We start from the raw sequence: 14971 nt of genomic DNA on the forward strand, positions 1-14971 counted from the left end.
TGCTCATTTGTCATTTTAACTGATCACCAGGTGTTATGGATAGTACTTATAGCTCTTGAAGTTTTTTTTTTAATTTATTTTTTATTATTTATATATTTTTTAAAGATTTTTATTTATTTATTTGAAAGAGAGAGCATGAGCAGGGGGAGGGGGAGAAGCAGACTCCCCTGCTGAGCAGGGAGCCCGATGCAGGGCTTGATCCCAGGACACTGGGATCATGACCTGAGCCAAAGTCAGTCACTTGACCGACTGAGCCACTCAGGCTCCCGGCTCTTGAAGTTTTAAGACCTGTGAAACATTTATGGGGAGGGGGAGGGGGCAGAGAGATAAGCAGACTCCCTGCTGAGCTCAGAGCCTGACAGGGGGCTTAATCCCAGGACCCTGGGATCATGACCAGAGCTGAAGGCAGACGCTTAACTTGACTGAGCCACCCAGGTGCCCTGCCACCAACATTTCTTGAATCTTGATTCTTCTCTAGACACTTAAATCTCCATCCCCATCTCCCACTCCTGCCCAAACTGCAGGGACACAAAATGACAGGTAATCTTTGCCCTCAGAGAATTTAGGATCTAGAGAGGGATGAACATATAAGGAAGAAAGGGACGATGTAAGACATGTAACTTAATTAAGACAGCATTGGACATGGAGTCAAAAGATCACTGTTTTAGCCGAAGCATGCTATATAATTTTTGATAAGACACTAAATCCCCTTTATCTTAAGTTTCTTCATACAGATTTTGTGCATCTTTTTTATCCTGCTGTTTGATTACTTTAAAACTTCACAATAGAAAATATTTTTCTTTTTTGGCATGGAGTAAAAGCCATCAAGTAGTTTTTTGGGGGAATGTTGTTAGAACTTTTTAAAATAATTTTAAATCAGTTGGCAGTTATAAAATTATTATATTATTCTTTTTTAAATTCCTGTGTTTTAAATCAGAATAGTTTCTGTGGTAAGGCCATTCACTGGATTCATATTTTAATTAATTTGTTTCTTTTCAATGTTTAGAGATTGCTTTAAATAATTTTTTGTGTGTTTTGTAGTTTTAAAAATTTCTTGTATGCTTCCAAAGTAAAATCTGCGAAGTGGTATGTGTGGAGAACCTAGATTCTTCCCCCCACCTTTCACTTCTGCCCCCACGGCAGCCCCTCGGTGTGTTTCATGGGTTGTTCTTCATTTTTAAAAAAATTCAGCAGTTATGTACTTTATATATAATATTTTTAGTTTCCTCTGTTCTAGATAGCATGTATTCCTGCTCCTCGCTGTCATCTTGAGGACCTCTCTTTTTCCATAGCCTTTTTGCTATTTAAAGAGTGCCCTCATTCATGCCCTGCCCTCAGCGTTTAAGTCACACCTTTCCTCTGTTACTCAGTTCTCCCAACTAAGACGCACATGAATCAGTGACAGCTAGTGGTGTCTGTGTGCGTACAATGTGAGGTGGATACGATTTTCCCCATTTCACAACCGAGAAAGTGAAAACTGAAGAGTTTAAGTGACTTGCTCTGGTTTTGCAGAGCTGATAAGTAGCAGAGCCACAGTATAAATCCGGACTTGTTCTCCTAGCCGCTCTGCTGCTGCTCTGACCTGGAGTATATTGCTGGCAGTTTTCTCTTGCTAGTCTAATAAAATTGGTCCCCTAGTGTGATATTCCAGTGTGATCTACCTGGCACAGCTCCCTTTTAATTTCTGTACTGTATTAGTTTGGCCTGAGACCACCCCAGTCTTTTGAAATGGTGGCTGTGTCACATTTCTATGAATATTTAGCATGTTTTTTGACATGCTGGAACTCGTTGATCCCCGCCCCCTGCGTCACTCCCGACCACTGTCCGTGTTTTTTTAGCCGCAGCTTCCTGTCCTGCACTTGCACATGGACTCGTCAGTGAGTTTAGGCCTGACGTGCAGTATGTTGGTCTATTTGCAATAATCAGAGGTCCAGAAAACCAAAATCTGGCTGCATTTTAAGTCTCTGATTCCCCCTTTTGTGCATCTTTTTTATCCTGCTGTTTGATTACTTTAAAACTTTACAATAGAAAATATTTTTCTTTTTTGGCATGGAGTAAAAGCCATCAAGTAGTTTTTTGGGGGAATGTCGTTAGAACTTTTTAAAATAATTTTAAATCAGTTGGCAATTATAAAATTGTTAGGTTCCAACTAATAATCTCCTAACTTATTTCTCCCCTCAAAGCAAATGTTTTTTGATTTTGCACTTTGATTTAATAATACAAGTATACTAATTTTCTTTCCAATAAAATAGCATCTGTATTTAACAGTTTAGTGGGCCCAATTTTTTGTTTTATTATTCTGATTTTTATCCTTTTGATTTCAGTCTCAAGATTATAATCATTAAAGGGAATTTTCAGTACTAGGTTATTCTCAGGTATAGCTCAGATTTTCCTATTTGTTGATATTTTGCTCGGTGGGCCTAGTTTCCTAAGAATATTTTAACTTATTTCTTCAAGTTCTTTGTTTTTTATTGAGTGACAGCCTTACTGTTCAATTTGAAAATTTCTCTGTTTAATTTTTCCACCTCATGTCTTTATTCCAGAGATGGTTACTATGTTGTTGAGGCTTGGGTTTTACTGGGGTTCCAGGAAGTGAGCTTTCGGCTGTGGGTTGCCTGGCTGAGAAGTATGCATCCTGGTTGTCAGTCCTCCTCTGTGGCTTTTGTAGGTGTTTATTATTCTTATAATTGGGGACTCTTATTTTTGCTGTCATTTTGATCAGTTAATGTTATTTTAGTGATTTAGATTTAACTAAATCTTTGATTTAGTCCTAGAGACCTGAGCAAGGATAGCTTTTAGTTTAGATTTTTTTGGACTGCTTTACATGAAATCATTGGATAGGTTCAGGTGATTGCTTTAAATTGTCCACTTAAAAAATAAATAAATTGGCCATTTTATGGTGTTTTTTCTTTTTTTTTATTAAGATTTTATTTATTCATTTGTGAGAGAGACAGAGAGATAACAAGCAGAGGGAGAGGGAGAGGGAGAAGCAGACTCCCTGCTGAGCAAGGAGCCCGATGTGGGACTCGACCCCAGGACCCTGGGATCATGACCTGAGCCGAAGGCAGACGCTCAACCATCTGAGCCACCCAGGCGCCCTATGGTGTTTTTTCTTTCCTTTTTAGCCACATACTAGTTTAGTTATTTTGTCTTATGGCTTAAGTGTATAAAATGATAGAATTTTTTTAAAGTCTGTACTGGAAAGGACTTACAGCTCATCTAATTCATTCCCTTCCCCTTAGATGTAAAGATCCTGACCCCACAGGCCTGTGGCCCTTTATAGTTTAATGAGAGAGCTAGAACTTTAACATTATATTGATTCAGGTATGGGTTTTTTTCATTATTCTGTACCACTTCCTTTGCAATTTTATATGTCAAGTTACTGATCAATTAAAAAATTATCTCCACCCTGTACAGATCTCTTGAGTCTCACTTTCCTTATTTTCTAGAATGAGGGTAATATTGTACTCCAAAAGCACCTAGCACTGTGCTAGCACATACTTAAAAGATTAGTTCTAATATGGCTTCATCCAGCCATCTGACCTTTTCCTCTTCATGCACATGGTGGTGATTCTTCCTTGCTTTTCAGTTTTCACTTCTACTCCGTGCATTAGCCTTCTTGCAGCCAATCCACAGCCAAACCCACTCATTCTTTGAGGTTAATATCAAGTCCTAACTTCTCTATGAAACCTTCCCTGGTAAATCTAACCTCAAGATTATTTCTTGTTTGACATATCTCGTAAATGGCAAAGACCATTTGAACCTAGAGCTGCCCAACTTTAAAGCTTGTATAGCTTTGAAAAATACTCCAAGTAGGAGAGGTTTTAAGGTTTCAGTCATTTCAGATTTTCAGCTTCATCAAGTTTTTCAAAGAATTAAATACTGTATAATCTTTTATCTCCTTCTCTCTTATTTTAAACACTCAAAGCACTTAAGTGCCTTTTTGTATAATTACTAAAGATTTTATACTTACACATCAGTTAGCAGTCTCTCCATTTTAAAAGTTTGTTGTCCCAACCAATACAGAAATTAAGTATACAGACAGAATAGTAGGTAGATATTTACATTTTGTTTATGTTACAGGAAGCACAAAATATTCTTTTATCTAGGGCTGTCATATATTGTTAGAAAGTAGTAGTTAAAGAGTTAAACCAAGTACTCACTTTCTACCTCTGGGACTCTTACAGAGTGAGAATAACTATTGGGATTGTGCAGGAAATCATGCAACAGTTTATAAAGTTGTATTCCACAAACACTGATTAGAACAATCATGTTAGATCTATTTTCACATGCTGCAATCTCCAGGCCAGGTGTAATGTACAGTATCTAGACAATATATGGAATAATTATGAATCCTTTGCTTAAAACCCAGTCCTTAACCATGGGTATTCATCACTCTAGATTTGAAACCTTGACATTTACATCTATTATAAATAATGTCTGTGGTGATAGAGTTGGGACCCTTGGGAACTCAATCCTTAGGATTTTGCTTTCCTCTGAGAGAAATCTTTTAAGGAAGTTGAATTTTATGAACTGTCTCTTGAAAGAGCATTGGCTGTGGTCTCTTTAGATTTTGGCCACTTGCTGAGATACTCATTTTATTTTACTTTATTTTTTTAAGTAGACTCCATGCCCAGTGTGGAGCCCAAGGCGGGGCTTGAACTCATGACCCTGAGATCAAGACCTGAGCTGAGATCAAGAGTCAGATGCTCAACCAACTGAGCCACCCAGGCGCCCCCAAGATACTCATTTTAATTAGGGATAGAACACAAACAGAAATAGAATTGTTTTAACTAGCCCCCTTCATAGAGGAAAATTACTACTGTTACTTAAAAATTAGTAAGAATAGAATTTAGGGTCACCAGGTGGCTCACCTGCTTAAGATTCTCTCCCTCTGCCCCCCTCCTTCTCTCTGTCTCTGTCTCTCTCACCCCCTCCCCCAAAAAAGAATTTAATGTATCTACTCTGGTGGCCCATTGTTTCTTAACTCATTTTTAAAGAAATATGTAAATAAATGATTTTATTTATTTATTATTTTTTAAAGATTTCCTTATTAGAGAAAGTGCATGCACATGCAGGGGGGAGGGGGCAGAGGGAATCTCAAGCAGACTCCCCTCTGAGTGTAGAGCCTGACACGGGTCTCCGTCTCATGACCCATGAGATCATGACTTGAGTCAAAACCAAGAGTCGGATGCTTAACCGACTGAGCCACCCAGGTGCCCCAATAAATGATTTTAATAAAAAACATATATCAGCTTAATATAAACAAGGAAAATATATTTGAAGATTTGAAGAGGAGTTGTTATAAAATAAACACTTTAAAAATAAGCACTCAGACTAAAGTATGCAGTATCTGTTTTATCGACTTGTCTAAAACCTCTTCTGGCTATGTTATTTAAATGTCTTTCTTTATAGGGTTTTTATGGGAATTTTAGTAATTCCATTGCAGATCAATTGGGGAGCAGAGAAGGGAGGGGTAGAAAGGTGACCAGCCACAGCCAGAATTCTTGGTATTGTGATTTTCTCTAAACAGTTGTTCTAATTTCAGTTGTGTGGATTTCAGTTCTTTATTTTTGGTTCTGATCCTTCAGTTCAGCTGAAGTAGTAGTTACAAAGCAATGAGATTGATAAGAAAAATGATTAAGTCTTTTTCTGAATTATTTTTGCTTTCTAATTTATGAGATTCTTGGGATTAGTGGTGGTGGACTTTCTGAGTTTTATTAATTGACAGTACCTATAAAATGATTATTTTATGGATTCACTTGTAGCTGTCTCTCCATGCCTTTGACAGGATATCTACAGGGAGATGGGATTTGGTCACTATGAAGAAGAAGAAAGCTGTTGGGAGAAACAGAAGAGTGACAAGAGAGACCGACCTCAGAACCGAAGTCGTAGCCGATCTCGAGAAAGGGACGGCCACTACAGTAATAGTCACAAATCCAAGTATCAGACCGACCCCTACGAAAGAGAACGGAATAAAAAGAGAGACCGAAGCAGGAGTCCCAAGAAATCCAAAGATAAAGAAAAATCTAAGTACAGATGAACAATGAAGAACCAGACATGAGTGGCTAATGTATTTACTGTTGTCTAACTTAGAGCATCAGCTGTTCAGATTTTGTGTCAAAGCCGTTAAAGACTCTGCTTATTTTTTTTTCACACTAGGGTTATGGCCCTTTTCAGTTGATACTGATTGTATAGGGCACAGAAAGACAATAAAAAACTGAACATTTTCTTTGTATACTTTTTTACACTAATTTTATTGTTACACATAAACAGTAGTCTTCATTTTTAAAGTCTTTCACATTTTCCACTCTTCTTTTTTTTAAATGAAGTATTTCATACTTACAAAAATTCACAAACATGTATATATAAGGTATAAAGAATAGTAAATATTTGTGTGCCCATGAGCCAGCTTAGGAAATAGAATATCTCCTACATTTTAGAAACTCTCTTTATGCTCTCTCCTCAAGTGATGATGATTCTGAATTTTGTATTTGTCATTCTCTTGCTTGTTATAATTTTACACCAATGTATGTATTCTGAAATGAAATGTTAAATTTTGTATGTTTTTGAATTTTATATAAATGGCATAATGTATGTTTACATCTGTGACTTGCTTTTTTCAACTTAGTATTTTTAGAGAATCATTCATTTTTATTGCTTTGTAGTATTGTATGAATAGACTGCAATTTACCCATTCTTCTGTTAATGGCCATTTGGAGTTGTTGGTTTGTTTTTGTTTTTGTTATTGCAAACAGTGCTGCTATGAACATTCTGTATCTAGGAGTGATATTACTTGCTCACATGGTATGAATATTTTCATCTTTACAAGATAATGCCAAATTATATTCTGCAGTGGCTGAACCAGTTTATACCCCGACCAGCTCTATGTGAGTTACCTTTGTATTACATCATCTCAAACACTTCTTAGTTTCATACTTTTAAATTTTGCCAATGTAGTGGATGCTTAGTGGTACCTTCTTGTGGTTTCCAGCAAGAAGACTACTATTATTCTTATATTTGTTCTTCTATATGTAACTTGTTCTTTTTCTCTGGCTGCTTTTCCTGTTTTCTCTTTATCACTGCTGTTGTGCAATTTGATTATGATGTGCTTGGTGTAGTTTTTTTTCACGTTTCTTTTGCTGGGGCTGTTTACCTACAGGTTTATGGTTTTCACCAAATTTGGAAAAGCTATGGGTATTATTTATTTGGTTTTTTTCTGTCCCTCCCCTCCTCTCACTGTCCTAGGACTCCAATGACTTGTTTGTTAGGCCGTCTGATGTTGTCATACATTATACTGACGCTCCATTTGGGTGAAGTCTTTTTCTCCTGCTCCATATTGAGTAGTTTCCATGGCTGTGTCCTCAAGTTCATTAATCTTTTCTCCTGAAGTATCTAATCTGTTAATCCCATCCAGTGTATTTTTCACCTCAGACGTAATTTTTTAATTTCAGAAGTTCCATTTGGGTCTTTTTTTTATCCCCCATGCTTTTCCTTAACAGGCTCATGCTTTCCTCCATTTTTTTTTTTTTAAACACCTGGAGTACATTAATAATAGCTGTGCTAATGTACTTGATCATTCTGTCATCTGTATCATTTCTGGTCTATTTCTATTGATTGATTTTTTTCCCCACCCATTATTGAGTTGTAATTTACTTTCCACTGGTAATTTTTGGATTGTACATTGCTGTGTACTAGAGTTCTTGTGAGCTTTGTCCGGAACATAATTAAGTTACTTGGAAACAGTCTGATCCTTTTATAGCTTGCCTTTTAAGTATAATGAGGTAGGACCAGAAGAGCTTTTAGGGCTAATTTGGCCCACTACTGAGGTAATACCCTCTGAATAATCTCCCCTTTGCTTAGTCTCTTAGGAGATCTCTCCTCTCTGGCTATTGGGAACAAGAACAATTTTGAGCCCTATATGAACTCCCAGGTTCTGCTGCCTGCTCTTTTCTGGTGGTTCTTTCCCACCTTCGGGTAGTTTCCTCGTGCGCATACACCGATTAGTATTCAGCTGAAGACTCAGGCAAACCCTCTGTAGGTCTGGAACTCTCCCGCTGTAGTTCCCTCCTCTTTTCAGTACTCTGCCCTACAAACTGCATCTTGGCTCTGCCAACTGTCTACCCCCAGAGAATCCCAGGCTTTTCAGAATCACACCCCTGTCATAGTGCTACAGTGCAGAAGTCGCACAGTTAGCTCAGGCAATTTGTCGCTTTCTTGTTGGTTTTCCTTCTCGAGAATCACTGGCCTGCGCTGGCTCCTGTCCAGCATCTGAAAAACTTGGCAGCAGATCTTCTGTGCAGGTCTTTAGTTGTTCAAAACGGGGAGGGAAAGTCCTGGTCCTGTCATCTCATTTTGGCCTGAGTGGAAATCTCGCTATTTAAATTTGCATTTCCTAAATGCTAACAAGGTTGAGCATTTCTTGGTATGTATTTTTTTTTGTAAAGATTTTATTTATTAATTTGACAGAGAGAGACACAGCGAGAGCGGGAACACAAGCAGGGGGAGCGGGAGAGGGAGAAGCAGGCTTCCCGCGGAGCAGGGAGCCCGATGCGGGGCTCGATCCCAGGACCCTGGGACCATGACCTGAGCCGAAGGCAGACGCTTAACGACTGAGCCACCCGGGCGCCCCTTTTTGTATGTATTATATTTGTTCCCACTTGCTCTCTGTGAAGTTTTACATGTCTTTTGCCCATTTTATGTGAAGTTACTGTCTTTTTCTTACAGAATTCTTTAAGGAGTTTTTCTTATGGACTGTGGATACTAATCCATTATTACGATTAGATGTAAACATTTTCTCTCAGTTTGTGGCTTATTTTTTCACCTTTTTATTGATGCCCTTGGAAGAGCACAAGTTATGAATGTCTCCTCAACTTTGTAATATGAAAAGTTTCATAATACATAAAAACACAAAAATAACATCCGTATAACTTCCATCCAGATTTAACAGTCAATAACACTTCGTTGTTGAACAGTTTGTAAGTAAATTGAAAACATCATGACCTTTCACTTTTCAGTATTTCACCATGCATTTCTTAAAAAGCAAGTGTCCTGTATAACCACAATATTATTATCACACTTGAGAAAATTAACAGTAAGGGTGCGTGGCTGGCTCAGTCGATAGAGCATGCGACTCGATCTCAGGGTCATGAGTTGCAGCCCCACATTGGGTGTAGAGATTACTTAAAAAAAAAGTAACAGTCCCATAATATATAACACATAGTCTATATTTGAATTTCCCTGATTGTCTCAAGAATACCATTTTTAGCTGTTGATTTGTTTTTAAACCCAAACTCAAGGTTCATGCATTGCATGTTCTTGTCATTTTTATTTTCTTAATCTAGAAGAGTTTCTTACCCATCCATCCCACCTCTTTTTTTTTAATGACATTGACTTTTTGAAGAGTTCAGGCCAGAATATTTCATAGAATGTTTCAGATTCTGGGAGTTATTTGATGGTATCTTCATGATGTCTTCTAGCTCTTCTGTTTCCTATAAACTGGAAGTTAGGTCTAAATGTTTGATTAGAATTAGGTTATATATTTTAGGCAGAAATTTTTAAGTTGAATGTCAAATTTATTAGCCTTTCTCTGTGTGTTTTGTGCTTTTTGTATTTTGTTTAAGAAATCCTTAATAAAGACATTCTCCTATATTCTAAAAGTTGTAAGTAAAGCTTTGGGTTTTTTTTTTTTAATTAAAAAAATTATTTGGAAATGGAAGAATGGTTTGGCACGAGTCAATCTATCATTGTAATTAAATGCATTAACAGAATAAAGGGAAAATAACACATTTAGAAAAGATATTTGATAAAATTCAATACTCATGATTTTTAAGAAACAGTAGTAAAGTTTTGTTTTTTACATTTAAATCTTTAATCTGCATTGTCTGTGTGTATGTATATGGTGTGATACAATGAAAAAAAATACTTTTTTTAAAAAACGTGGATACAACCAGTTGTCCAAAGCCCCTTAGTAAATGGTTCATCTATTCCCTGTTGATCTACCCTCCCACTTCTGTCATACACATTTCCATATATAAGTGGATTTTGTTTCATGGGCTCTCTATTCCATCGGTTTAGTGTTTATCCCACTACCAGTACCAAACATATACATTTCTGTGACTATAGAAAGTCTCTAAGCAAGTCCCCTCACCTGTTTTATTAGTAATGCCTATGCCCTTTGTTTTGTGCAATTTTGGAATCAACTTACCTGGTTTCCCAAAGAATTCTGTTGGGATTTTAATTGCATTTGCATTCAAACAATAGGAATTTTCGTGGAAAAAACATCATAATATTGGATCTTCCTATTCATAAAAATAGCATAGCCCTCCAGTTCTTGAACCTTTTAGAATTTTCCTTATGAAATTTTTGTTAGATTTACTCCTAGCTTCCATAACTTTTATGAATAAGATTCTATTCTATTGTTCTATTATAAATTATATAGTATTTTTTTTTGAAGATTTTATTTATTTATTTATTTGACAGAGAGAGCACAAGCAAGGGAGCGGCAGGCAGAGGGCGAGGGAGAAGCACGCTCCCGTGGAGCAGGAAGCTGGATACTGGGCTCCATCCCAGGACCCTGGGATTCATGACCTGAGCCAAAGGCAGACACCCGCCTGAGCCACCCAGGCGCCCCTAAATAGTATCTTTTAAACATACGATTTTGTTTCCTGACCTATGAGGTCACACATTTCTTTCAACTTTTGATTTTGAGATAATTTGAGGTTTACAGAAACATTGCAAAAATGAAAATACGGAACGCTTTGCTAATTTTCATGTCATCTTGTGCAGGGTTCGTGCCAATCTCTGTTCCAGTTCCAGTGTATGTGCTACTGAAGTGAGTACACAAGTTGTTTCTGATCACTGCCCTATTAATATCCAGCCATTTTACAAAAGTCTTTTATTTAGAATTGGTCTCTAGGGTTTTTTTGGGGTCTTTTATGTGGACGATAATGTTATTTGCAAATACATTTTTTTTTCCTTTCCTCTTTCCCATTTTTATTTTATTTTTTTAAGATTTTATCTATTTATTTGAGAAAGAGAGAATGAGAGATAGAGAGCACGAGAGGGAAGAGGGTCAGAGGGAGAAGCAGACTCCCCGCTGAGCAGGGAGCCCAATGTGGGACTTGATCCCAGGACTCCAGGATCATGACCTGAGCCGAAAGCAGTCGCTTAACCAACTGAGCCACCCAGGCGCCCCCTCTTTCCCATTTTTAAAGTTATTTTTAAAAATATGTGTAGACTGGGGTGCCTGGGTGGCTCAGTCGTTAAGCGTCTGCCTTTGGCTCAGGTCATGATCCCAGGGTCCCGGAATCCAGCCCCACATCAGGCTCCCTGCTCGGCGGGAAGCCTGCTTCTCCCTCTCCCACTCTCCCTGCTTGTGTTCCCTCTCTAGCTGTGTCTCTCTCTGTCAAATGAATAAATAAAATCTTTAAAAAATATATATACTTATTTATAGTGGTGGTGTTCTTTTAGTGCTTGCTGGCTACGATTTCTAGTACAGTGATGAAGTTGGCCTATAATTTTCCTTTTTTTGTGTTACTCTTTTTTGGTTTTGATGTCCAGGTTATAGAATCAGTTAGTGTTTTCTCTCTTTTTGTCTATTCTCTTCAAAGAGAAGAAAAAGATGTAAATTATCCATTCCTTGAAAATTGGGTAGAGCTTGCCTATGACATTGTCTGAACTTTGTATTTCCCTTGTGAGAAAAATTCTTAACTACTAGATTTCAATGATTATAGAATTAGTAGCCTTTCTGTTTGTTTCAAGTGTTTAGTTATTTTTGTTATTACATTTTTCTGGGAATTTGTTATTTTCATTGAAGTTTTCAATTTATTGATATGAAGTTTTTCTAATATATCTGGTAGATTTTTTACTATCCTTTTTTTTACTTTTATTTTACACCTTATATTTTAGTGTGCCTCTGAAACAATATATAGCCAGATTATTTTTTAACATAATTTTAACTTTAGTTGATGCGTTTAATCTTAATTGTTTACTGATATATTTGGATTTATTCCTACCGCCTTATTTTGTGCCTTTTCAGTTCTGTTCCCCCCCATTTTCCTTTTTTTTTTTTTTAGATTTTATTTATTTGTTTATTTAGAGCATGTGGGTGGGGGGAGGGGCAGGAGGAGAGGGAGAGAGAATCTCAAGCAGACTCCCACCTGAGCATGGAGCCCAACTCGAGGCTGGACCTCATCACGACCTGAGCCAAAATCAAGTTGGATGCTCAACTGTCTGAGCCACCTAGGCACCCCGCCCCCCTAAGTTTTCTAATTTAAAACAGTAAAAGAAAATTCTACACACCTCTCCCCCCGCATATTTTTTGATTAGGGGAATTGCCTTTGAATTTTACCATCTGCATTTCAAGTGTAATGTAGGTGTCTTCACCTTTCTCTCTAATTGAAGATCTTGGGAATCCTTTTTTTTTTTTGTATGATCTTGGGAATCTTAAAGTTTAAATTGTCCATCTTCCAACTTTTGCACTACAATCCCTCCAGTATTTTATTCTTAGCTTGTGATTTTTAACCTTGCAGATTAGACCCTATGGTTATTATTGTTCTTATACCGGTAATTGTTTAGATTTGCCCATGTGTTAAATCAGTTTCTTTACTCACTTGTCTTCTTGCATCTCGGACCTCCCACCTAGCATAATTTTCCTGCTTTCTGAAGCATATCTTTGATGTCCCTTTAGCCAAGTCTGTTGGTGGCTAAGCCCTTTGTTTTTGTTTAAAGTGTTTTTAATTCTCCCATGTTCTTTAAAGTTGATTTTTTTATATACCCAGTTCTAAGGTGACTAATTTTTTTCTCAGTGCTCTAAGATACTAATTTTTGACTTACTATTGCTGTGGAGAAATCTATTGCCATTCCAAATGTCATTCTTTTGGAGGTTACTGAATCTTTTCTTTCTGGCTACTTCATTGTCATTAATTAAACTTCTAATTTTGAACAATTTTTTTAAAGATTTTATTTATTTGAGAGCGAAAGAATGAGAGAGAGAGAGAGCACAAGAGTGGGGAGGGTCAGAGGGAGAAGCAGACTCCCCGCTGAGCAGGGAGCCCGATGCGGGACTTGATCCTGGGACTCCAGGATCATGACCTGAGCCGAAGGCAGTCGCTTAACCAACTGAGCCACCCAGGCGCCCCTAAACTTCTAATTTTCAAGACCATTATAGATTCACATGAAGTTGTAAGAAATAAGCAGAGAGATCTTATGGTACCCTTTATCCAGTTTCTCTGAATGGTAACATTTTGTAAGGTAATAGTACAATGTCACAACCAGAATATTGACACTAATACAGTAAAGATACAGAACATGCCCAACACAAGGAACCCAACCCTCATGTTGCCCTTTTATAGGCATACCCACTTCCTTACCTCCTATTCCGTCCTTTACCTCTAACAACCACTATCCTGTTCTCCATTCCTATAACTTGGTCATTTCAAGTATTTTATATAAATGAAATTATGTAGCCTTTTGGGGTTGGCTTTTTTCCACCACTCAGTGTAATTCTTTGAAGATTCTTCCAGGTTGTTGAATATATCGGTATTTCATCCATTTTTATGGTTGACTAGTATTCCACAGTATGGATGTACCACAGTTTAGCCATTCACCCATTGAAGGACATCTAGGTTGTTCATGGTTTTGGACTACGATAAATAAAGCTGCTGTTGATTTTTGTTTAAACATAAGTCTTTATTTCTCTTGGGTGAAAGCCTAAGAGTGCAGTTGCTGGGTCATATGATAATTGCATGTTTAGATTTTTAAGAAACCACTAAACTGTTTTCCAGAGTGGTCATAAATTTTACATTCCCACCAGCAACACATGAGTGATCCAGGTTCTCACATCCTTGTCAGTATTCGGCATTTTTCTTATGTTTATTTTAGCTATTCTGAGAGATGTACAGTTATATCTAATTGTGGTTTTAATTCTGTTACCCTGATTGCTAATGATGTTGGATATCTTTTCATGTACTCATTTTTCCATCTTTGTCTCCTGGTGAAATGTCTCTTCACGTCCTTTGCCTTTTTCTAATTGTTTTTTTTTTCTTTTTTACTTTTCAGTTTTGAGATTTTTTTTTTAAGATTTTTAAATTTATTTGAGAGAGAGTGAGCACAAGCAGGCAGAGGGACAGAGGGAGAGGGAGAAATGGACTCACTGCTGAGCAGGGAGCCCGACGCGGGTCTTGATCCCAGGACTCTGGATCATGAACTGAGCTAAAGGCAGAGGATTAACTGACAGAGCCCCCCAGGTGCCCTTGAGAGTTCTTTACATGTTCTAGATATTATTTCTTTGTTGGCTATGTTTGCAAATATTTTCATCCAGTGTGCAGCTTGTCTTTTCATCCTCCTACAGGGTCTTTGCAGGGCAAAAGATTTGAATTTTATTTAAGTTTAGTGTATCAGTTTTTCCTTTTATGCATTGTGCTTTTTGGTGTCAAGAGTAAGAACTCTTTGTCTAGCCCTAGATCCTGAGGTTTTCTTCTTACTTTTTTTTTTTAAGGTTTTATTTATTTATTTGAGGGAGAGAGAATGAGAGAGAGCACATGAGAGGGGTTAGGGTCAGAGGGAGCAGCAGACTCCCTGCCGAGCAGGGAGCCCAATGCGGGACTCGATCCCGGGACTCCAGGATCATGACCTGAGCCGAAGGCAGTCGCTTAACCAACTGAGCCACCCAGGCGCCCTGTTCTTACTTTTTTTTCTAAAAGTTTCAGAGTTTTACATTTAAGTTTGTGATCCATTTTGAGTTAATCCACTTGCTGTAGCACCATTTGTTGAAAAGTCTCTGGCTGCTATTTTAAGGGTTTTTCTTTGTCTTTGGTGTGCCAGAGTTTCACTATGATATGTCTAGATACAGATTTAGCTTTCTTGGTATATCATTTGTCTCATGATTATTATGCCTTGTTGTATATTATGTCTGACGGCTTCAGATTTTTCATTATTCTGGAAACTTCACTGCCATTTTCTCTTCAAG

At 37.5% G+C, this 14971-nt stretch overlaps 1 protein-coding gene across 2 annotated transcripts in view; it reads left to right on the forward strand.

The window, feature by feature from the left end:
* PPIL4 (peptidylprolyl isomerase like 4) overlaps window positions 1-9761 on the forward strand; it is a 42142-nt gene extending 32381 nt beyond the window's left edge. For both annotated transcript variants that reach the window (XM_027603166.2, XM_027603168.2), the window contains one exon: window positions 5792-9761. In XM_027603166.2, coding sequence (XP_027458967.1) covers window positions 5792-6043 — 252 coding nt within the window. In that variant the 3' untranslated portion in view covers window positions 6044-9761. The remainder of the gene's footprint in view (window positions 1-5791) is intronic.
* The last annotated feature ends 5210 nt before the right edge of the window (window positions 9762-14971 follow it).

The sequence above is a fragment of the Zalophus californianus genome, chromosome 7 (genome assembly GCF_009762305.2).
Source record: "Zalophus californianus isolate mZalCal1 chromosome 7, mZalCal1.pri.v2, whole genome shotgun sequence".
In the NCBI taxonomy this organism is placed as follows: domain Eukaryota; kingdom Metazoa; phylum Chordata; class Mammalia; order Carnivora; family Otariidae; genus Zalophus; species Zalophus californianus.